This window comes from Lontra canadensis, unplaced genomic scaffold (assembly GCF_010015895.1).
Source record: "Lontra canadensis isolate GAN:19392208 unplaced genomic scaffold, GSC_riverotter_1.0 scaffold8, whole genome shotgun sequence".
In the NCBI taxonomy this organism is placed as follows: domain Eukaryota; kingdom Metazoa; phylum Chordata; class Mammalia; order Carnivora; family Mustelidae; genus Lontra; species Lontra canadensis.
The window spans coordinates 33,869,671-33,895,512 of NW_022631002.1; the positions used below are offsets into that span (position 1 = coordinate 33,869,671).

Sequence of the window (25,842 nt, forward strand, 5' to 3'; positions counted from 1 at the left end):
TGTGCTTTGCCGAGCATCCTGGGCTAGGTTCCGTTACAGCTCATAGGGACATAAAAGTGAATACCTCTTGGAACTGACAGACTACTTAAGAACATTAGATAAAGGCACGATTCTACTCCAGCATGGGGAGACAGCAGGGTCTGTACCAAGTGCTTTCATCTACAGAGCCCTAAAGAGGCATGGATCCTGTCTGGGGAGCAAGGACAAGTGTCACAGAAGAGGCTGAGCGGAGTCTTAAAATATGAGTAAGAGTTGGCTGGGCAGAAAAGGTCCAGGAAGCCATCCCGAGATAGAGGGTAGCAGGTGCCAAGAACTACAGACACAGTGGCCTGCTTTCCAGGGGCAAACAGGTACCGCACTGAATGTGCAACCTGAACCCTCAGCTGGCCGTGGGACGCACACAGGCTCGTCAGCAGTGACGCTTACACTGTAAACTGGTTTCTTTTCATTCTCCTACCAGGCTGTCACTAGCAGTTATCCACCTGCCAACTTCTTTCAAGTCTTTGTACTAAGATCCTAAGCCTTGAGTTCATGACTATTCGATTTTTCTAGCTGTAAATTTATCTCCACAGCGTTTAGAAAAGAGCAGGTCACATCCCCTTCACCTGGCAAGGTGCTGGGGTCGACCACTGTCCTCTCTCAAAGCCATGTTAAATAGCCGCGGTGGCCTACCACTGCACCACAGAGAGCCAGCTGCTTTCAGCCCCTCTCAGTAGAGCCTTTTCTTGGCAAAATCAGTTGATGGTGGGGCACCGGGCCAAGCCGAGTGTGCAGTGTGGGTGCCGGATAACATGAGCACGTGCGGCCCAGCAGGTTTAAATGGAGCGGATGGGGGAATTTACCACCATAATTCCTGTGGGCATTTCACTAGTGTTTATACTCTGCCCATTTCCAGCACTTGATTTTATCTGTTTGAGAGGCAAGCACGCTGATGGACTCTCCTGGAATTCACCTTTGGATGCGTTTTACTCAAGACGCATTTATTTATTTTTTATTTTAAAAAAGACATTTATTTATTTATTTGGGCAGAGAGTGAAAAAGTGTGAGTAGGGGAGAAGGGCAGAGAGGAAATGAGAGGGAAAAGCAGACTTCTCACTGAGCACGGAGTCCAACACACGGCTCAATCTCCCATTCCTGAGATCATGACTTGAGCCAAAATCAGGAGTCAGCATGTAACTGAGCCATCTAGGCGCCCCTATTCAAGATGCTTTTAAAAATCTGCACGTCTATCTTTTTCTCCTTAATATTATTATTTTTTAAGGGCAGTGACCTCTGGATAAGGACTTTTCATACACCACCGCAGGAGGCCAACGCTAAGTAAGACTTTAATACAGAAGGTGCATGGGGTCAGGACTACTTAGAAAACACAATCTCAGGTCTGGCGGGCCGGACAGAACACAGACACTTAGGGCATGGATGACTGCATTTCTGAGGCTGAAAATTAAATTTATCCTGCAACGACTAGAGCTGACCTGTTCTTCTGATTGTGTCACTACATTTATAATCTGTGAGTTTAAGATTGTTAACCCCTGGAGATTTTTGGTCAACTCCAAGATGGGCCAGCTAGGATCTGTATCCAGTGATGTGGAGGCCTCGCCTGCTTTCACTAGGATGCAAATGACAACTGTAAGATTCTCTTTTCACCCTAAGGATGTTCATGTAACGAACCAATAAAAGTAATTACAACTGAGCTGACATTAACGGCAATCTCCTGACTGACCAGAGCAAATAAGACTCAGTAATTGTCATTTGATTCCTGTGCCTTTCCTACTTTCTCTGCTGCTGGATGTGGCCCTGGCCCCGTGCTTCTGAGGAAGTACTCTCGGTACTAGGTGCTGTGGTCGCGTGCACAGCATGACCGATGCCCAGGTGGCTACGGACACCCGCACCCATACCCACTCCTCCTCACTTTCTCTCCCAGGGCTGGAGAGCTTTCCTTTCCTTTCCTTAAAGTGAGTTTTACTGATCTTGTCCCTTTAGGAAATCTCATTGTAGGGAAAAGGTGACTTATACCATTCCTAAATGTGAAATCTAAACTAAGGTCCTAGAACTCTTCTTTCAACCTGTTTAGGGAATTCTAAAGGGAATAAGAATGTGCCTTCTTCCTTTGCTCCTCACTGCTAGTTTGCTAGGTCGGTCATACTTGTGGCACTAACATTTTTGCAGACGACTCTTTGACGAGAGTGAAGAATAGTTAGGGGTGGTGAAGACTATTAAGTGCAAGTAAAAATATCAGGACTACAAAAACAATTAAAAACAAGGTTCTGTTTGTTGTTGTTGTTTTGGTGATTAGGGATGTTAATTTTTAGAGAGTAAGGCGGTTGCAGGAACTAGCATTTGTTCATTTTTCAGCATGTACCAGGTCCTGTGGTGGGTGTTTTATATTTATCAACTCACCCAACCCTAAAACCCATCTACCTAAACACATACACATCATTAGCCCCAACACATCCCACTCAAGGAGGCTGGGTTTATCACCTGCTGAGTGAGAGGCCTCCTCCTTCCTCCCTTCTCCTCACCCCCTGCTATGGCAGCGGGTTCCCCCACCTCCATTCCCTTCTTACTATTTTTTGCTTTCAAAACACTCCTCCCCCCCCGCCCCCCCGCATCCTGCTATCATCCAAGGTGTCTGCAGCGAACAGCTGCTCCGCTGCTCCCTGGCTTCTGTGCTCTCTGAACAGCTCCTCAATCCCAACTACGGTTTCCTCACCTCAACTCACCACTCTCTCCCAGGTCCTATCACAAGCAGAACTCCCACCACCTCTGATGGAGATCTGAATTCGAATGCTCCTACCCCCGATGACTTTCTTATCCCTCTAGTTCACTTGTCTTCAAGATCATCAACGCTGCCACCTTCACATTCTGCACCTGCTCTGTCCTGGCTTCACTTCTCTCCCAGAGCAAAGAACAAGCCTTTGTTCCATCATTATAATCATTTTCTTGTAAATAACTCACTATTCTTGCCCCTTTCCTCATTATACCCCACAAAGGGTATTCTCTGTTGCACAAGACTTCATCCCTGCACACTGTGGATCCCATCCCAACTCACCTGCCCAAAGACTTTGTTCCCACTGTTTCTCCAGCAACATCCGTCCCACTCTCTACTGGACTGTTGTGATGAGCACACAGACCTCCACTTGCAAACATTCTCCCTGCAGTCCCCACACTCCCTTCCAGCCACCTCATTTCTTTGCAATCATTCACAGCCAACTTCTGAAAAGAGGAGCCTACACACTGTTTCCTCACCTCCCATTCTTTCTTCCACACATCCCCAAATCTCCCATGCCCGCAACTCCCCTCTCAAAGGTCACTGACCTCCACACTATCGAAGCGAATATACAAACAGCAAACACATTCTAGAGGGTTTCCCTCTTTGCTCTCATGGCAGCATAAAACCTGTTTCCCTCCAGCTGCCTGCTTGTCACTTTCAACTTTCTCTTTTTCTGAGAGCTCCTCTTCTTCTCCATGACCCTGAATGTTGGCATTTTTCAGGGCCTCCCTCAGGCTACCAGCTCTTCTGTGTATGCTTTCTCCTCTGGTGACCTCCACATCTCTGGGACTTGAAATATCCTCTGTCTTCTGACAATTCATGCCTCCACCTTGGACCTCACTTCTGGGTCACAGGCCTACGTGTCCACATCTCCTTTCATGTGCCTCAAATGGTTCAAACTTAGTATGTTCACCATCGCAGTCTTTCCCAGTAAGTAAATGGTACTGCCACACGAAAATCCTGTTGCTCCCTCCAGAAACGCAGAAGTTCCTTCTAATAACTGTTTCCTTTGGTCCCCGTATGTAAACTGTCAGCAAGCCCAAGTCTATCTCTAAACAATGTCTCAGATGGCGCCGGGGCAGTGATCCCCCCAATCTCAGTGCCACCTGCTTGTCTTCCTTATAGCAGCAATCTCAACTTACAGTTATATGCTAAAATTATTTTCTCTATGGAAGTAAGCATCCTGAAGGGAGAGATCATACCTTGCCTGTTTACTACTGTGTGGCCTGCAGATCTCTAATACGTATCTACTGAGTGAATGAAACTCTTTCTAGAGGAAATGACAGACCCAAGACTTTTACCTTTATGGAGAATATAGGCATTTAAGCCAAAAAAGGGGCCTTACAACCTCAATCACTTCAACACGTACTCCAACATTCCTAGTACAATTTCTCTCCAGACTTTTTACCCAGGAGCACAGAAGAGCGATGAAGGTTGGCCATGGAGCCTGAGAATGGAGACCCAGGTGTGCCAGCGCTTTATCTGCCTCACATGAGAAACAGATTACAGCTGTGGAGTCAGTCAGGCTTGAACCGTATCTCCATTCTGGCAAAAGCTGTGTCTTCTTGCAAGTTATTGAAATGTTCTAAGCCTGTTTCCTCATCTGTTCTTGTAAAGCTGCCATGACTAAAAATTCAAGGATGTGTCACTTGTTAGAGGGTCTTCCATGGTGCCTGATACCTAACAGATACACACACAAAGTGGCCAAGAATCCCAGGCCGACTTCTCCCATTCCAAAGAATAGCACTATGCTGGTAAGAGTACAAATATGAATCTGACGTAGAGCAGATGTCTTTTTTTTTTTTTAAACTGCCATCCTTTAAGCCACTCCCTTTTTTGCAGGGAAGGGAAGGAATTAGCTTGGTCGAACAGGGTATTGGAGAAGAGGAGAAAGAATACTGACTTGCCATCACCTGGTCTGAGCCTGAATACTGGCTTCACTATTTGCACCTTATATGAATTTGCAGGACTCATTTAATCTCTTCAAGCTTCTTCCTGGATATAAAATGGAAGACTCCAGCACAGTGATGGCCCTCAGGGACAGTCAGACGATACAGAAATGTTTCTCAGAGATGCCAAAGCTCAGGCGAGGGTGGTCAAGCAGCTCGGGGCTGATGGTTCATCAGACCACTGGAGATAGAGACCGAAACCCTAGGCTACAGGGTGAATTCTCTCAAGTGTGGAAAAGATGAACAAAATATTCCAAACTCCCAAACACGAGACCTTCTATTCTAAGATGCTATCTATAAAAGGCAAAAGGCTACTAGACTCTACCTTTCAGATTCATGTTGGCAAAAAGTGCTCAGATGCCTAAAGGAAAATGAGTTTCTCCAATGATATCAAACAGAGCTGTTAAGCAGTGTTTACAAAATTTCTCGTTTCTCATTCTTTTGGCCAAAGCTCTAAGAATGTCAACAATGCTTCCAAATCTAAAAGCAGCAGAAATGACTGGGAGAGAAGGGGTATATGCAACAGAAACATGCATCAATCTTTGGTTGTCATCTGCTGTTCTAATTTGAATTCCCAAAGAACTGCTGGAACGTGCCGTTCTGGAAAGCTTAGCGAAATAGCCCCCTGGAAATGCAGGAGTCAGAACCTGTTTTCTTCTTCACTCTCAAAACCACTGCATTCTTATAGAACAGAAAAGCAAGTTTTGCTCACTTTCTCAAGCAAGGAAAAGTTTTGCCCCATTTCTTAACAACACTTCAAAATTTAAATCCATGACATCTTAAGAATTCAAATAACCAATTTGTCTGATTCTACTGTTCAGGACCAGATTCACTGTTGGGAGTAAACAAGTTCTATTCTTGTAACAGAGTTCTGTAGAGAGGCTCATTAGCTTTAATGACCAGCTCAGAGTATAAACAGATAAACAAGATTGGTTTGGGACCATTTTTCCTCTCCACAATTTTAAGACTTGAGGAAAACCACATCTACTGGTAGTGATTTTGAATGTCAGAGGGAGAGATTATCTTCTGTATAATTTATAATTTATCAGACTTATTCTTCTGAAAATCATTTTTTTCTTACACTGATAGGAGGTGATGGTAAAGCTTCTGAAGGAAGATGCTATGTTCAGTAGTGTAACAAAAATTTTTTCTAGTCACTGACCCATGCTAGCTCATAGAAGAATCCTATGGAATGTATCAAAATGCCTCAGCAGACACAGACTCAATACCTTTTTCCATCCGGCTGCCTCAACTAAGTCCTGGGGCTTAGGCCTTTCTGACTGGACATTCTGTCGTGAGGGACGGGGAGTAAAAAGGAAATAGGGCTGCATGGCTTTAACCCAAGGAGCTATTAGCAATGAAATGACAGATTTCCAAAGATGCAATCTTGGTCTGCAATAGGGCAGTCAGAAGTTAAAGCTAGGCTCATGTTTGCAGATATTTTATACTTAGGTTTCTTTCTTGCCACTGTCCCCCAAGACTCAGAGAGCACACACAAAAATTCTGTAATTAGGAATTAATGGGAATACAGAATTTCTAAGGAGGAAAGTCAGAGACCCTGTTCTAGAATGGAACTGGAGAACAAGAGAATAAGATCAGACTGAGTTTCCAGAAGAGGATGAGGCCAGGTCTCTGGCTCTCTGCAAAAGCCTTACTTATTATCACACTGGGCACTAAAATTCAATACCTTGCAGAAAACAAGTTTCCAATCTCCCGACAAAATTCAGCTTCCCAAACCACCCAGTTCTGACTCTCCTTCAATCTGTAAAGCAGCGATCAGAGTAAATTGGAGGCCATAAACAAAGAAATGAGAATAGTCACCTCCATTTCATACATCGGGGGCCCAAGGATGTCTTTCAGAGCATGGAAATCAATCAAAATCGGCATTTCAGGTGGTAGGGCTAAGTCCGGAGTATCGCTGATAGATTCAGGTTTTGCATCTTCCAGGATGTGTTCTCTGCAACCTAAGAGAGAAAAATGTGTTTAGAATTCTCAGAAATTGGCAGGTTTGAAAATTCATTAATAATATACATCAAACAGAAGCACAGCAGGCTTGAACATATCAGTCACCTTTGTATGTTTATTCAGGCACAAAAATTTACCTTGTGATCTGTGGAACTCAGGAGAGTTTCTATCTTCCAAGAGCCCCCAAAGGGTGATATAATGCACCGTCTTGTTCATTTATTCTTACTTGTTTGTTGTCTCCCCCTCCCACTGCACATAAGCTCCAGCAAGACACGATCTTGCCTGTCTTTTTTAACCCTTATATTCTTAAGCTGTGAACAATGCCTGGTCCTGCTCAACCTTAGAGGGCAGATACTGAAGGGTCACCTGAAATAGATTACCTTGTATAATTCTGTCAGAGCAATGGAACACAAAGCTTACAACTCTCTCTTCAGAGGGGTCCCATCAGGTGTCCCATTTCCTGACAGGCAGCAAGAACTTGGATACAATGGATACCCATATAAGCAATGCTCGTATGGTTATCATTTTCCAATAAACACAAGCATAACTGGCAGTGCCAGGGTAAAAGCATATGAGGCCTGGTCCGAGACCCCCTTTAATAATACACTATTTCCTTGACCTGCCTAAGAGCCCTGGTTGCTGATGACCTGTCAGAGCCTACACATACGAGGTTTGAGCCTCCACATACGAGGAGAGGAGCCGGCTCACCTATCAGACCACCTTTCTGCTGGTCTCTGTACTTCCAGTTTGAGGAAAGAAAAATGTTACTTAAGCCTCGTAGCCAGAAACCTAAAATGAATAGAGGTTTAAAATACATATGAAATATTTGTCTCTATTCATCTTCATTCCTAGTTTTGCTTTTCTTTTTGCTTTGTCATAACTCTTCCAGTTCTATCTCATGAAATGTTTTAAGATATCTTTATTACCTTTTTTTAAAAACATATATACTTCTTTCTAGAAATGATTAATATATACCATATAATAATGATAAACTTGCAATGTTTTATTTTTGGTACGATTCTCTCATGCTGGTATCTCAACAAGTTTTAAAAGAACTGTTTTTCACTAACTCCTTTCCTTCCAAAAGTGATTCCTGAACACGTTTTATAATATCAGGTCCTCATTTTAGACTCCAAAGATAACTGGAAACACCTGGGGGGGGGTCCCCTAAATGACCCCTGCCTAGAACAGCCTTGCTATGACCTTCTGGGTGAATGGCTCTCTTAGTCTGCTGGGCTCTATGGGGCTCCTCTTCAAGACTGAGTCACGAAAGATAGGTGATGGAAACCAGGTAAGAGCTCAGATTTTCTGCCACTTGCTGCCTGTCAGACTCTCTGCCCAGCATTGAATTTTGCACTATCTCTACAGAGTTCCTGTGAGACTTAGAGAATTAAAGAGAAAACCCTTTGCGGATTGCAAAATGATGTTGTACCTTAAGTGTTAAGTCTTGAATTATAGGTCTTCTCACTGTCATTCCTTTGTAATGTCATTTCATCTTTCAAAGTTTGGATTCTAGGAAGTCTTCCCTGATCTTTCCAACTTCTAACAGCACTTATCTGCTTCTCTAAATCTAGCTCTCACTGGGTTACTTAGTAGCTTGTGGAAATGGGGGTTTTCTGCCTGCTGCCCTTTTTGCAGTCTATCTAAGCAGTAACAATGAGCAAAGGTGGAAAGGCACCCAAATGGCCAGGTGAGCTCCCTGTGGATCCCAAAGCCGAACAGAAAGCAGGTGTCATTGCTTCATTAAAATTAATGCACAGAAAAAAAAAGTGCTACCTGTCTAAGGTTACTACCATACCCTGAAAACGAATGACTCTGAAACTTCAGCTAATGCATAGAAGAGGCTGTGAGGCTCTCTGGCCTGGTGCCTTTGGATGGGCCTTTCTGAGATCTAATTACTGTTGCTAGCCTGGAATTCATGATCACAGGAGGAAGTCAAGCTGGATGGGTGAAAGCCAATCCACAATTATGTAACTAATGCTTCAGGACACCCAATCCCTTTCCAAGTGGAGTAGTGAACCCAGTGCTTTAAGCACTATGGAAGTGGCGGTGGGGACAGCATTTTTGGAAGTGGCGGTGGGGACAGCATTTTTTTCTTCTTTTTTTATAAAGATTTTATTTTTTATTTGAGAGAGTGAGAGAACACAAGCAGGGGGAGTGGCAGACAGAAAGGGAGAGTGAGCAGCAGGCTCCCTGCTGAGCAGGGAGCCCAATGCAGAAGTGGGACTAGATCCCAGGACCATGAGATCATGACATGAGCAGAACGCAGATGCTTAACCAGGGAGAGCTATTTCTAATGCAACTAGACCTCAAAAGATAAAAGATGGCCATTTCCATCAGGCTTTAGGCACAGCAACAGTGTTATAAAGAATTCAATAAACTCAGAACTAATCTGTGTTTTAAAATGTTCCATCATTACAACATGAGCCTAGAGAATGAAAAGCTCAAGCCAAAAAAAATGGTGCCAGGTAATTGGGAAAGACAGGCTAGCACTGGATTTTAAGTATCATCCACAAGGTCCTACATGTACTGCAAAGTGACAGTAAGGAAATAGAATTCAGAGAATTCACAGTTCGATTCCTCATTCAAACAACCAGAACGACATCATTTCACAAAGATGCCATTCAAGGCATGAAAACTCAGCTATAGGTGAACCCTCTGTGTCCTATGCATGAGCTTTCAAGCCCTCAGCTCTAGTGCCACACTCCCCCATCTGCTAGAGGGATCAGCACCAACAGAAGCCAGTGGCAGGGTCCCAAGGACTCACTACTGGCTCTGCCCCAGACTGTAGCATTCAAGTAAGGTGGACTTTTCAAGGCGAGGCAAACAACAACAATAAAGAAAGTTCAACCTCTTCCAACATAACACAAGCTCTGTCCCGCAAGTGCTTCTCTCTGGAACCACAGTTTTCCTCATCTGTGCCCTTTTCCTGGGCAGAAACGGTGGCTCTTCAGATGACTAAAGGACACATGAAAAGGACTGTTTCACCAAGTAGAAAAGTTGCTTATAGTAAGAGCAAGATACCATTTCCTGGTTACCAAATTAAACTCTAGCAAACTAGTTTAGGAAATGACAAAGATCACTGTTAAAGATAGTGAAGAAATCTTCCCAAAGGCCGAGCTTATGGAAATATAAAGTGATTCAATCTTCCAGAAAATCCTCCCAAATAGTCAAACTCAGACCCAGTGGTCATAGTTTGCAGGAATCTACCCTTAAGGACATAATCAGAAGTACAGATGACTGTTGTGTAGGCAACAGTTCAGACAACAAAGCTACTTGCTGCAGACTGACTGTAAGAGCAAAAATGAGACCCAATATAAACACTCAACGTTAGGAACATAGTTAAATAACTGTGGTACAGCCATCAAAGAAAATACGACGCAGTCACTAAAATTGTTTCCCAAGTGTTTTTAAGTAATGTGAGAAAATTCTTTTGAAATGACATCAATTTGAGGAAAGAGGAGGGTATACACTTTCACATGGCATGATTTTTACTAATATAACATAATAAAAATACACGTGAGAAATGAATGAAATAATATAGCCCAAAATGTTAAAGTTATTTCCTGAGTTATGTATGAGATTAAGATTACATGGTGAAATAGTCAATGACTAACAGTCTCCAATCCTGGCTCTGGCTTCCCAGTTGGCCCTGAAGAAAGTTACTTTACCCCTTTGTATCTGTTTTTCTAATCTGTGAAACCATAATAATTATAGTAACCTTCAGAGAGTCACTGGGAGAATTTAACAATGTTTAAAGCCAAAATATGTATAAATGGGAGGAAGTGAATTATAGAGTTGGAGAAATATTTCACACAGACCTCTAAAACTCCCAGATCTTACTCCATAGCTCCTTTTCCTGAAGAAAACAAACTACCCTCTGCAACCTAATTCCACTCAGGGCCCCAGAGAGAGGGCTTCAACCACAATCAAAGGACTGCTGGGAGCCACATAAATTTAACAATTCTAAGAAAAAAGAGAAAGATAACAAAATTCAAGATTCTTCCCTAGGTTATAATATACATTACTATTACATTCAATGCACCCAAATTTCCTTTACAAATAATCTAGAAGCATAGTCTTAAAAGTAATAAAGTACTATTAAACAGAGTTTGAGGGGCGCCTGGGTGGCTCAGTTGGTTAAGCGTCTACCTTCGGCTCAGGTTATGATCCCAGGGTCCTTGGACTGAGACCCGCATCTGGCTCCCTGCTCAGCGAAGATCCTGCTTCTTCTTCTCCCTCTGCCTGCCACTCACCCTGCTTGTGCTCGCTCTTTGTCAAATAAATAAATAAATAAAATCTTAAAAAAAAAAAACAAAAAACAACAACAGAGGTTGAAAAGAAAGGCCACGGAAAAATAAAATGAGAAGCTAGCTCAAACCTCACTCCACTTCAACTGTTTCTTCACTTCAAAGATAACACTGTTCTAAAAGTGGGAGGGAGCCGAAGTTCTTTTTGGTGATGCACTCTGCTCAGAGAGGTCTCCCAGGTCTTCTTTGATCCGTGTTATCTGTCAGCCTATGTAAGAGAACTGAATTCAGGATGCAGCCAGGATGGTCAGGGTACAACCAAGGAGTTTCACAGCATGAAGGCGGCAGATAAGCAAGCAGCACCTGGGGCACAAGCTGCACTGCGCTCGCTCTGCTCACCGGCAGCCCCCTGGCAGCACAAGAACATGTGTGCGTGTGCTGCGGTGCCCTCCCTCAGGGGGCTAAGCCCGACTCTGGAGCTGATATCACCCTGACCATTAGGAAAGGACTCTCTACAGCTACGAACTCCTCATAAGAAAGGATTAGGCTTTCCAGAGCAGCTGTCCCAGTGACACGATCAAGTGTTCTTTCCCACCCACTTTTCCTCTCTCAAAGGAGCATGACTTAAATGAATGCAGGTGCAAGAGCCCAAGAATCTCTGTGGGAAGGAGGGAGAAAGGAAGATATTAAGAGGAAAGGTAAGGAGGTAGAAGAGAGGGGTATAATATCTCCGGAAACACCCAGGAACTTTGTGTTAAAGGAAAAAAAAAGTTTCTTGCCTTTTGAATAAATCTCATGGAAAACAGCATCTCTTGGTAGGTGAGCCAACCAATGGAAAGCAGCAGAGGCCAGGAACACAAAAAAGGTTACTAACATCAACAATTACCCAGAATGCAGAGGAAATGAAAATCTACCAAACCACAGATGCCCTAGGTTATTCATAATCATCTTTACTCCAGACAGAACATTTTAGTTGTCACTTACTATTCTCCATATTCTGCTTAACTTCAAGTAGGCACTACACTCTCGAGTGCCAGCTCATGAGTTCAAAAGCTACGCTCTGAGGCAGAACGGTAATAGGAACACTTTCATCTCGATAATGGAAAAAGTGTTCATTTTCACAAAGAGCTGGTTTCTAATGCTCTCGGGGTAGGGATAGAGGAGGGAAGGATGGAGTGTACCAGAATACTGTTAACTGCAGCCAGCAATCGCCAAGGCCCAAAACACAGGGTTAGTTCTCCAAAGAAATGAAAACTACCTGTTTCTGTCATATTAATACAGTGTCCCTGAAATAGCTCCCTGAGAATGTTTGCGTCTCATTCTGAGGCTTAGCAGAATTCAGGAAGAATCATGAATTCAAGATGGATAGGATAAAACCATGATATATAAAACTTTGAAAAGCCAGGAAGAAAGTCAAAGATCTGGCCCAACCCTCCATTTTTCACTCAATGAAACTGAGACCCAGAGAGGTTAAACCAATTGCCTTAAGTACACAGTAAATTACAGACAGTACCAGGATTAGTGACTCCTGACCAAGGACACACTTTGTCCCAATTCTGCCTGTAGCTCAAGAGTTCCTCGACAAAACAAGGCAACGTGGTGGTAAATTTAGAGATTAGATTATTTTTTCCTAATTGAAAATAATCAATTGGTACTACAGACATAGATTCCCTTCTATGACTTTTGTCAAAACAACAACAACAACAAAACACAACCCCAAAACTGTGACAGACTTGGGGATGAGTGAAAACAGACAACTAGGTGTCCAGTGTATCTTTTTAGCTGGTCTGTGTCTTACTGCTTTTCAGCTATTTTTCAATTCTGTAAGCTGTAGAAACTGAGAGTAATGCAAATGATGCTCGTCTGTAGAAATAGAAGTGAACTTTGTCCAAGAGAGGTGCAAATGGTCCTCTCTCACTGTCTGATGAAGCTGGTTTTGCCTATGTCAGCATTCCTGATTGCCTACATACGAGTGTACTCCTGGATTCCCTGCAGAACCAACTGTAACATTTCACTGGTTGTCTCATTAACTAATGAATTAATCAAAATCTTTGATATATGGTCATTTTATACTTGTTTGATGGCAATGATTCTGCAGTTAAGAAATTATTATCCTGGGGTGCCCAGGTAGCTCAGTCGGTTAAGCATCCAACTTGTGATTTTGGCTCAGGTCATGATCTCACTTACTGTGAGATGGAGATTTGTGTTGGGGGTGTGTGTCCACACTCAGCAGGGAGTCTGCTTGAGATTCTCTTCTCCCTTTGCCCCTCCCCCTGCTCATGTTCTCTCTCTAGAATATTAAAAAAAAGAAATTATTATCCTTTAACACTGTACAAAAACACTTTTTTCTAAGCAGTGACAGAGATTCCCAACAGTCAACTCTTAACCACTATGAGTAGCTGAGATATATATATATGTGTGTGTATATATATATACACACACATATATATATATTTTTTTAAAAATATTTTTAAAGGTTTTATTTATTTGTCAGAAAGAGAGACAGAGAACATGCATAAGCAGGGGGATTGGCAGGCAGAGGGAGAAGCAGGCTTCCTGCTGAGCAACAAACCCAAAGCAGGACTTGATCGCCGGACCCTGGGATCATGACCTGAGTCAAAGGCAGATGCTTAAACCAACTAAGCCACCCAGGCATCCCACTAATCTGTTTAGATTAAGAAGATCTTAGGGCCTCAGACACACACACAGATACATCAACTTGCTTTAGGTACAAAAATATGAAGCTTCCTGGGGCGCCTGGGTGGCTCAGTGGGTTAAAGCCTCTGCCTTCGGCTCAGGTCATGATCTCAGGGTCCTGGGATCGAGCCCCACATCGGGCTCTCTGCTCAGCGGGGAGCCTGCTTCCTCCTCTCTCTCTGCCTGCCTCTCTGCCTACTTGTGATCTCTGTCAATTAAATAAATAAAATCTTTAAAAAAATATGAAACTTCCCACTTTTATTATTCCTCCCTTTGGGCAGATCCTCAGAAATATCCAGTAGAAGTACAGTTGACCTGCCTCACTTCCAAGAGGCCTTGGCGTCAGAGAACCTGGGTTTGTGGTCCAGCTCTTTCCACCTGTAAGCTCTGTGACTTCGGGAAATTTCCTTATTTTTTTAAAAAGTGTTTTTATTACAGTAAAATATGTATCACATAGTATGGGTCATTTTAATGATCTGCGAGTACACAATTCAGTGGAATTAAATACATTCGCAATGCTGATATAACCATCACCACCATCCATACCCACAACTTTTCCATTATCTCAGCATAAACTCAGCAGCCATTAAATCCTAACTGCCCATCCTCCTCTCCCCTCTGTTCTACTTTTCTGTCTCTATGAATGTACCTATACTAGGTAGCTCACATTACATTGAACCATACAATATTTGTCCTTCTGTGTCAGGATGATTTCACGTGGCACGATGTTTTCTAGGTCTAGCCATTCTGCAGCAGCTATCAGATTTTCACTCCTTTCTACGGCTACATAATGGCATGTGTTTACCACAGCTTGTTTATCCACTCATCATGGCCACCTGAGTTGATTCCATCTTCTGGCTCTTGTGAAGAATGCTGTCATGAACACTGGTATCTGTCTGGGTCCCTGTTTTCCACACTCTTGGATATATACCTAGAAGTCAAAGTGCTGGGTTATATGGTGGTTCTTTGTGTAACTTTCTGAAGTACTGATGAATGGGGTTCCACAGGAGCTGCACCATTTTATGTTCCCATCAGTTTCTCCACATCTGCACTGCTTTTTATTTTCCATTTTTTAAATTACAGATAATAAGTAGTATCTCACCGTGGTTCTCATGTTAGGCATCTTTCTGTGTGCTTAGTAGCCAGTTGTCTGTCTTCTTTGAAATGTTTATTCATGTCCTTTATTCATTTTTGATTTGGGTTGTTTCTGCTGTTTAAGTTGTAGAGTTCATTATATATTTCTGGATATCAATCCCTAATCAGATAAATGATTTGCATATATTTTCTTCCATTCTGTCAGTTTTTCTTTCTTAATAGTGTCTTCTGATGCACAAGAGTTTTTAATTTTGATGAAGTCCAACTAATTTCTTCTTCTGTTGCCTGTGCTTTTGGTGTCATATGCATAAAATCATTCCAAATCTAATGTTGTACGGATTTCCCCCAATGTTTTATTCTTAAGCTCTTAAATTTTAGGTCACTGATCAAAGTTCAGTTAATTCCTGGGGCGCCTGGGTGGCTCAGTGGGTTGGGCCTCTACCTTCAGCTCAGGTCATGATCTCAGGGTCCTGGGATCAAGCCCCACATTGGGCTCTCTGCGCAGAGGGGACCCTGTTTCCCCTTCTCTCTCTGCTGCCTCTCTGCCTACTTGTGATTCTCTGTCAAATAAATAAAATCTTAAAAAAAAAAGTTTAGTTAATTCCTGTATTTATTTTAATTTTGAATTTATGTATTTAATTTTGTAAGGGCCCAACTTCATTCTTTTGCATGTGGATATCCAGTCTTTCCAGCACCATTTTTTAAAGGCTTTCCCTTCCTTACTGAATGGCACTGCTGATAAAAATTAATTGACCATATATGCGAGCCTTTACTTCTGTGCTCTCTATTCTATTCACTGGTCTATATATCTGTTCTTATGTCAGTACCATGCTGTCTTAATTAATGTAGCTTTATAAAAGATTCAAAGTTAGGAGGTGTGAATCCTCCACTTTGTTCTTCTTCTTTTTTTTTTTTTTTTTTAAGATTTTATTTATTTATTTGACACAGACAGAGAAGTCACAAATAGGCAGAGCAGCAGGCAGAGACAGAGGGGGAAGCAGGCTCCCCGCTAAGCAGGGAGCCCGATTTGGGGCTCGATCTCAGGAACCTGAGATCATGACCCGAGCCGAAGGCAGAGGCTTAACCCACTGAGCCACCCAGGTGGCCCCCACTTTGTTCTTTTTTAAGACTGTTCTGGGTATCTGGGGCCCACTTTAATTCCACATGAATTTGAAGATCAACTTATCCATATCTCTGAAAGAGACTATGGAAGTTTCAGAAGAGACTGCATTAAAATGGTAGATCTTGAAAAGTGAAGCAAGATGGCGGAAGAGTAGGAAATTGAAATAGCATTAGGTCCTGGGACTTCAGCTAGATAGTTATCAAAACATTCTGAACACCTACCAAATCAAAAGAAGATAGAAGAGAGGACAGCAATTCTAGGAACAGAAAATCAACCACTTTTGGGAGGGTAGGACATTTGGAGAATGTCTGAAGCAACGGGAAGATAAACCGCAGGGGGAGGAGCTGGCTCCTGGCAAGCAGTGGAGCAGCAAAGCATAAAAACAGAACTTTTAGAAGTCTGCTCCACTGAGGGATGTTCCTCCCGAGGCTAAGTGGGGGTGGAACCTTATAGGGACAGAGTGGTCTCAGGACCTGTAGAGTCACAGAAAGACCGGAGGTGTCTGAGTGCGGCAGAGCTGCCAGGTATTGGAGCAGGGAAGCTGGCTGCAGAGATGGAGCCGAGGTGGGGGCTCTCAGCTTGGGCTTACTTTAAACCATGATCCAAGGCACAGTCAGGCCACTGCTCTTAGAGCAGGGACCCCCACAAGTGGCAGATCCAAAGAGACCCCCTCCTTCCTCCTCCAGGAAGAGCAGCATCGGATCTGCACGGGATCCCAGAATCTGCTGGATTTGGAGACTCCAAACAGGGCAGTGCGCCAGAGATAGAAATGCTCAGTCACAGGCTAGGTGAGCACAGAGCCTGGCCGGAGACCGGGGAGACGGGAGGGATTGTCTGCTTTTCTCTGAGTGCGCACTGAGGAGTGAGGGCCCGAGTTCTTGGCTCCTCTGGGCTGGAGATTGGGAGGCCATCATCATCATTCCTGTCCTCCAAAGCTCTATGGAAAGTGTTCAGAGGACAAAAGCTACTGAGAGCGAACCCGATCAGATTACTTAGTCTGGCCCCTGGCAAGTGTGATGCAATTCCGCCTCCGGCAAAGACATGTGCGAATCACTGCAACAGACCCCTCCCCGGAAGATCAGCAAGAACATCCAACCAAGACCAAGTTCACCCATCAACGAGAACTGCAGAACTCCACAGCTATGGGAAAGCAACAAATAGAATTCAATGGCTTTTTCCCGATGATCCTTCAGTCTTGCAAAGTTAAATTTTTTTAATTTTATTTTTTTCTTATTCTATTTTTTTTAACTTTTCCTCTTTCCTCTTCTAACATTTTTGAACTATTTTATCTTACTAATATCTTTTTTTAAATAATCTGTTTAAATTTTCATTGTTATAGTCATATTTTATCCCTTCATTGTATTTAACCTTATTTTTTGTATACATATAGGGGTTTTTTTCTTTAAAATTTTGGGATATAATTTCTTCTAATTGATCAAAATATATCCTAATTCTAGCTCCAACCTGATCACTGATCACATTCTTTCTCTCTTTTCATTTTCCAACAAACTTATCAATTCCTTTTTTAGAATTTTTAAATTTTCATCTTTACAGTCATATTCCATCCCTTCATTGTGTTACCCTTATTTGTGTGTGTGTGTGTGTGTATATATATATCTATATATATATATATGGTTTTCTTTCATTAAAATTTTGGGAGGTAGTTTCTTCTAAGAGTCCAGAATACACCCAAAATCAAATGGGTGGCTCTGTTCTAGTCACCAGTCTAATATATATATACATATATATATATTTTTTTCCCCCTTTTCTTCTCCTCCCAATTTTGGTCTTTTTTGATTTGGTTAGTGATTTGGTTAGTTTCTGGGGTCTTTGCTACCCTTTTAGTATTTTACTGTCTCATTCATATAGTCTTATTTGGATAAAATGACAAGGTGGAAAAACTCACTACAAAAAAAGGAACAAGAGGCCATACTGATGGCTAGGGACCTAATCAATAAGGACATTGGTAATATGTCAGAACTAGAGTTCAGAATTATGATTACCAAGGTGCTAGCTGGGCTTGAAAAAGGCACGGAAGGTATTAGAGAATCCCTTTCTAGAGAAATAAAATCCCTCTCTGGAGAAATAAAAGAACTAAAATCTAACCAAGTTGATATCAAAAAAGCTATTAATGAGATGCAATAAAAAAATGGAGGCCCTTAGTGCTAGGATAAATGAGGCAGAAGAAAGAATTAGTGATAGAGAAGATCAAATGATGGAGAATAAAGCAGATGAGCAAAACAGAGACAAATAACTACTGGACCACGAGGGGAGAATTTGAGAGATAAGTGATACCATAAGATGAAACAGTATTAGAATAATTGGGATCCCAGAAGAAGGAGAAAGAGAGAGAGGGGCAGAAGGTATATTGGAGCGAATTATAATAGAGAATCTCCCTAATATGGCAAAGGGAACAAGCATCAAAATCCAGATGGCACAGAGAACCCCCGTCAAAATCAGTAAAAACAGGTCCACACCCCGTCATCTAATAGTGAAACGTACAAGTCTTAGTGACAAAGAGAAAAGCTGAAAGCAGCTCAGGACAAGAAGTCTATAACATACAATGGTAGAAATATTAGATTGACAGCAGACTTATCCACAGAGACCTGGCAGGCCAAAAAGAACTGGCATGATATATTCAGAGCACTAAATGAGAAAAATATGCAGCAAAGAATACTTTATCAACCTAGGCTGTCATTGAAAGTAGGAGATAAAAAGCTTCCAGGACAAACAAAAACTAAGAATTTGCAAACACCAAACCAGCCCTAGAGGAAATATTGAAAATGGTCCTCTAAGCAAAGGGAGAGCCTAAAATTAACATGGAGTAGAAAGGAACAGAGACAATATACAGTAATAGTTACCTTACAGGCACTAAATTCTTATCTTTCAATAGTTACCCTGAATGTAAATGGCATAACTGCCCCAATCAAAAGACACAGGGTATCAGAATGGATAAAAAAACAAGACCCATCGACATGCTATCTACAAGAAACTCATTTTAGACCCAAAGACACCTCCAGATTTAAAATGAGGGGTGGAAAACAATTTACCATGCTAATAGACATCAAAAGAAAGCTGGAGTGGCAATCCTTATATCAGGTAAATTAGATTTTCAGCCAAAGACTATAATAAGAAATGGGGAAGGACACTATATCATACTCAAAGGGTCTGTCCAACAAGAATATCTAACAATTTTAAATATCTATACCCCTAACATGGGAGCTGCCAATTATATAAACCAATTAATAACAAAAACAAAGAAACACATCGACAATAGTACAATAATAGTAGGGGACTTTAACACGCCCCCTCACTGAAATGGACAGATCATCTAAGCAAAATATTAACAAGGAAATAAAGGCTTTAAATGACACAATGGGCCAGATGGACATCACAGATAAATTTAGAACATTCCATCCCAAAGCAAAAGAATACATATTCTTCTCTAGTGCACATGGAACATTCTCCAGAATAGATCACATCCTAGGTCATAAATCAGGTCCCAACCGGTACCAAAAGATTGGAATCATTCCCTGCATATTTTCAGACCTAATGCTCTGAAGCTAGAACTCAATCACAAGAGGAAAGTTGGAAAGAACTCTAATACATGGAGGCTAAAGAGCATTCTACTAAAGAATGAATGGGTCGACCAGGAAATTAAAGAAGAATTGAAAAACTTCATGGAAACAAATGAAAATGAAAACATAACTGTTCAAAAATTTTGGGACACAGCAAAAGCGGTCTTGAGAGGAAAGTATATAGTGATACAAGCCTTTCTCAAGAAACAAGAAAGGTCTCAAGTACACAACCTAACCCTACACCTAAAGGAGCTGGAGACAGAACAGCAAAGAAAGCCTAAACCCAGCAGGAGAAGAGAAATCATAAAGATCAGAGCAGAAATCAATGAAATAGAAACCAAAGGAATAGCAGAACAGATCAACGAAACTAGGAGTTGGTTCTTTGAAAGACTTATTAATGAGATTGATAAACCCCTGGCCAGACTTATCAAAAAGAAGAAAAAGGACCCAAATTAATAAAATCATGAATGAAAGAGAAGAGACCACAACCAACACCAAAGAAATACAAACAATTATAAGAACATATTATGAGCAAGTATATGCCAGCAAATTTAACAATCTGGAAGAAATTGGATGCATTCCTAGAGATGTATAATCTACCAAAACTGAACCAGGAAGAAACAGAAAACCTGAAAAGACCCATAACCACTAAGGAGATTGAAGGAGTCATCAAAAATCTCCCAACAAACAAGAGCCCAGGGCCAGACAGCTTCCCAAGGGAATTCTACCAAACATTTAAAGAAGAAATAATACCTGTTTTCTGGAAACTGTTCTAAAAAGTAAAAATGAAAGGAAAACTTCCAAACTCATTTTATAAGGCCAGCCATTACCTTGGTCCCAAAACCAGACGAAGACCCCCATCAAAAAGAATTACAGACCAATATCCTTGATGAACACAGATGCAAAAATGCTCACCAAAATACTAGCCAATAGGATCCAACAGTACATTAAAAGGATTATTCATCATGACCAAGTGGGATTTATTCCTGGGCTGCAAGGCTGACTCAATATCCACAAATCAATCACTGTGATACAATACATTAATAAAACAAAGAACAAGAACCATATGATACTCTCAACAGATGCAGAAAGAGCATCTGACAAAGTACAGCATACTTTCTTGATTAAAACTCTTCACAGTTTAGGGGTAGAGGGTACATACCTCAATACCATCAAAGCCATCTATGGAAAAACCCACAGTGAATATCATTCTCAATAGGAAAAAACTGAGAGCTTTTCCCCTAAGGTCAGGAACATGGCAGGGATGTCCACTACCACCACTGCTATTCAACACAGTACTAGAAGTCCCAGCCTTGGCAATCAGACAACAAAAAGAAATAAAAGGCCTCTGAATCGGCAAAAAAGGTGTAAAACTCTCACTTTCTGCAGATGATATGATATTTCATATGGAAAACCCAAAAGACTCTACTCCAAAACAGCTAGAACTCATAGAGAAATTCAGTAAAGTGTCAGGATATAAAATCAATGCTCAGAAATCAGTTGCATTTCTATATATTAACAGCAAGACAGAAGAAAGAGAAAATAAGGAGTCGACCCCATTTACAATCACATCTAAAACTGTAAGATACCTAAGAATAAACATAACCAAAGAGGCAAAGAACCTGTACTTAGAAAACTATAAAGTACTCATGAAAGAAATTGAGGAAGGCACAAATGGAAAAACGTTCCATGCTCATGGATTGGAAGAACAAATATTGTGAAAATGTCTATGTTAACTAAAGCAATCTACACATTTAATAAAATCCCTATGAAAATACCATCAATCTTTTTCAACAAAATGGAAGAAATAATCCTAAAATTTGTAAGGAACCAGAAAAGACCCTGAATAGCCAGAGGAATGTTGAAAAAGAAATCCAAAGTTGGTGGCATCACAAATACAGATCTGAAGCTCTTATTACAAAGCTGTAATCATTAAGACAGTATGGTATTGGTACAAAAACAGACACATAGATCAGTGGAACAGAATAGAGAGCCCAGAAATGGACCCTCAACTCAATGGTTAACTAATCTTTGACAAAGCAGGAAAGAACGTCCAGTGGAAAAAAGACAGTCTATTCAACAAATGGTGTTGGGAAATTGGTCAGCCACATGCAGAAAAATGAAACTGGACCATTTCCTTACACCACACACAAAAATATATTCCAAATGGATGAAAGACCTCAATGTGAGAAAGGAATCCATCTAAATCCTTGAGGAGAACACAGGCAGCAACCTCTTTGACCTCAGGTGCAGCAACTTCTTCCTAGAAATATTGCCAAACATGAGGGAAGCAAGGGCAAAAATGAACTATTGGGATTTCATCAAGATCAAAAGCTTCTGCACAGCAAAGGGGACAGTCAACAACACCAAAAGACAAGGGAAAGAATGGGAGAAGATATTTGCAAATGACATATCAGATAAAGGGCTAGTATCCAAAATCTATAAAGAACTTATCAAACTCAACACCAAAAGAACAAATAATCCAGTCAAGAAATGGGCAGAAGACATGAACAGACACTTCTGCAAAGAAGACATCCAAATGGCCAACACACATGAAAAAGTGCTCCGTATCACTCTGAATCAGGGAAACACAAATCAAAACCACAGTGAGATACCCTCACACCAGTCAGAATGGCTAAAATTAACAAGTCAGGAAATGATAGATGTTGGCGATGATGCGGAGAAAGGGGAACCCTTCTACAATGTTGGTGGGAATGCAAGCTGGTGCAGCCACTCTGGAAAACAGCATGGAGGTTCCTCAAAAAGTTGAAAATAGAGCTACCCTATGACTCAGGAATCACACTACTGGGTATTTACCCTAAAGATATAAATCTCAATAGCCAAACTATGGAACGAACCTAGATGTCCAACAACAGATGAATGGATAAAGAAGATATGGTATATATATGTGTGTGTGTGTGTGTGTATATATAACAGAATACTACACAGCCATCAAAAGAAATGAAATCTTGCCATTTGCAATGATGTGAATGGAACTAGAGGATATCATGCTGAGCGAAATAAGTTAATCAGAGAAAGACAATTATATGATCTCTCTGATATGAGGAATTTGGGAGGCAGGGTGGGGGGTGGTGGGGGGGTTGTGGGGGGTTAGGGAAGGAAAAATGAAACAAGATGGGATTGGGAGGGAGACAAACCATAAATGACTCTTAATCTCACAAAACTGAGGATTGCTTGTGGGGGGTGGTTGGGATAGGATGGTTGGGTTATGGACACTGGGGAGGGTATGGGCTATGGTGAGTCCTGTGAAATGTGTAAGCCTGATGATTTACAGACCTGTACCCCTGGAGCAAATGATACATTATATGTTAATAAAAATAATTAAAAAAAATAAAATTGTAGATCTTAACAATGTTAAGTCTTCCTACCCATGAACATAAGATAGCCTTCCCTTTACTTAGGTCTTCTAAAATATTTCCAGCAATGTTTGGTGGTTTTTAACATATAAGTCTTTCACCTCCTTAATGAGATTTATTTGTAAGTATTTTTTAAGATGCTATTATAAATGGAATTGTTTTTTCTCTTTTTTCTCATCATGATAAGTATAATTTTTAATACCCAACCACCCATCCGCCTTCCCTCTGATAGCCATCAGTTTGGTTCTCTACAGTTAAGAGTGTGTTTCTTGGTTTGTCTCTCTCTGTTTTTTTTTTTTTCCCCTTTGCTTGTTTTGTTTCTTAAATTCCACATAGATGTGAAATCATATGGTATTTTGTCTTTCTCTGATGGACTCCTTTTGCTTAGCATTACATTCTCTAGCTCTATCTATCTTGTTGTAAATGGCAAAATTTCACTCTTTTTTTGTGGCTGAATAATATTCCATCATATACATATATATCTTTATATATATCTTTATCCAATCATCTTCTTTATCCAATCATCAGTTGGGGAACACTTGGACTGCTTCCATTGTTTGGCTACTGTAAATAATGCTGCAATAAACACCAGGGTGGTACCCCTTTGAGTTCATGTTTTTGTATTCTTTGGGTAAATACCCAGTAGTGCAATTACTATTTTAATTTTTTGAGGACACGTCAGTGTTTTCCACAGTGCGCCAGTTTGCATTCCCATGAGTTGCTCCTTTTTCTCCAGATCCTCGCCAATGCTTGTTGTTTCTTAAGTTTTTGATTTTGGCCATTCTGACAGGTGTGTAGTGACAGCTCACTATAGTTTTGATTTGCATTTGCTATTGTAAATGGAATTGCTTAATTCCCTTTTCAGATTGTTCATTTCCCTTATTGTCTTAAAACTTCCACTTCCTCATCTGAAATGAGAGAAAGAGTATCTACATTTCGAATAGTTGTTACTGGGACAATGAACATAGGGTATATAGGAATAATGAAAGCACAGTGTAGACACTAAGTTTAGACTTCACCTGTCTGCCTAGGTTAGAATTTTGACAATGACATTTACTAGCTGTGAACCCTGTAAACCCTGCCTAGAGCAAGTCTGTTGGCACCATTTTTCCAATTGCATTTGCTCACTTTGTCTCTGTGCCACATTTTGGTCATTCTTTGGTCATTTCAAACTTTTTCATCATTATTACATGGTGATCTGTAATCAGTGATCTTTGATGTTACCACTGTGATTGATTTGGAGTACCATGAACTAGGCCCATGTAAGACGGTGAATTTAATCAATAAATGTTGTGTGTGTTCTCACTGCTGTACCAACTGGCCATTCCCATCTGTCTTCCTCTCCGCGAGCCTCCTGGTTCCCGGAGACTCAGCAATATTGAAATCTGGTGAGTCAATAACTCTACAATGGCCCCTAAGTGTTTAAGTGAAAGGAAGAGTCACATATCTCTCACTTTAAGTCAAAAGGTAAAAATAATTAAGCTTAGTGAGGGAGGCATGTCTAAATCCAAGGCAGGCTGAAAGCTGGGCCTCTTGGCCAAACAACCCAGTTGTAAATGCCAAGAACTGTTCCTAAAGGAAATTTAAAGTGCTACTCCAGTGAACACATGAATGATAAGAAAGTTAAACAGCCTTATAACTGATATGCAGAAGGTTCTAGTAGTCTGGAGAGAAGATCAAACCAGCCAGACATTCCCTTAAGCCAAAGCCAAAGCCCAAACCAGAACAAGGCCTCACCTCTCTTCAATTCTGTGAAGGCTAAGAGAAGTGAGGAAGCTGCAGAAGAAAAGTCTGAAGCTAGCAGAGCTTGGTTCATGAAGTTTAAGAAAAGAAGCTGTCTCTGTAAGGTAAGAGTGCAAAGTAAAGCAGCAAGTGCTGATGGAGAAGCTGCAGCAAGTGATTTAGAAGATCTAGTTAAGAGAATTAAATGAAGGTGGTTACAACAGGTGGTACAACAGGTACAACAGTGGTATACAACAGTACACAACAGATTTTCAAGTAGAGAGAGACAGCCTTCTATTTGAAGGAGATGCCATGTAGGACTTTCACAGCTAGAGAGGAAAAATCCATGCCTTCATAGCTTCAAAAGACATATGACTCTCTTGTTAGGGGCTAACGCAGTTGGTGACTAAAATTGAAGCCAATGCTCAGTTACCATTCCAAAAATCCCAGGGACCTTAAGAATTACACTCAATCTACTCTACCAGTGCTCTACAAATGGAACTACAATGCCTGGATGGCAACACATCTATTTACAACATGCTTTACTGAATATTTTAAGTCTTTTGTTAAGACCCACTGCTCAGAAAAAAAGATTCCTATCAAAATATTACTGCTCACTGATAATACACCTGGTCATCAAAGAGCTCTGATGGAAATGTACAAGATCAATGTTGTTTTCATACTTGCTGACACAACATCCATTCTGCAACCTGTGGATCAAGAAATAATTCTGACTTTTGAGTCTTATTTAAGAAATACATTTTTGTAAAACTATAGATGTCACAGATAGTGACTCCTCTGATGAGTCTAAGTGAAGTAAACTGAAAAGCTGGAAAGGATTCACCATTAGAAATGTCATTTAAGAATGTTTGTGATTCACAGGAAGAGGTCAAACAGCAACATAAACAGGAGCTAGAAGTTGATTCCAACCCTTATGGGTGACTTTGAGAGGTTTAAGATTTCAGTGGAGGAAGTACCTGCAGATGTGGTGGAAAGAGCAAGAGAAGGAGAACTAGAAGTGGAGCCTGGACATGTGAATGGATCGCTGCAATCTCATGACAAAACTTTAATGGATGAGGAGTTGCTTCTTACAGATGAGGATTCTTCAGATGGAATCTACTCCTGGTGAAGACGCTGTGAAGACTGTTCAAATGACAACAGAGGAATAACAATATTACATGAACTTCGTTGATAAAGGAGCAGCAGGGTTTGAGAAGACAGGCTCCAATTTTGGAAGAAGTTCTACTGTGGGTAAATGCTACCAACCAGCATCGCATGCTGCTTATGAAACGAACACTGTGGCAAACTTCATTACT

The 25,842-nt window shown here is 41.2% G+C and overlaps 1 protein-coding gene across 1 annotated transcript in view; it reads right to left on the minus strand.

Annotated features, from left to right (window-relative positions):
- LONP2 (lon peptidase 2, peroxisomal) overlaps positions 1-25,842 on the minus strand; it is a 115,722-nt gene that overhangs the window by 8,052 nt on the left and 81,828 nt on the right. The window contains exon 12 of the mRNA XM_032854544.1: positions 6,541-6,683. Coding sequence (XP_032710435.1) covers positions 6,541-6,683 — 143 coding nt within the window. The remainder of the gene's footprint in view (positions 1-6,540; positions 6,684-25,842) is intronic.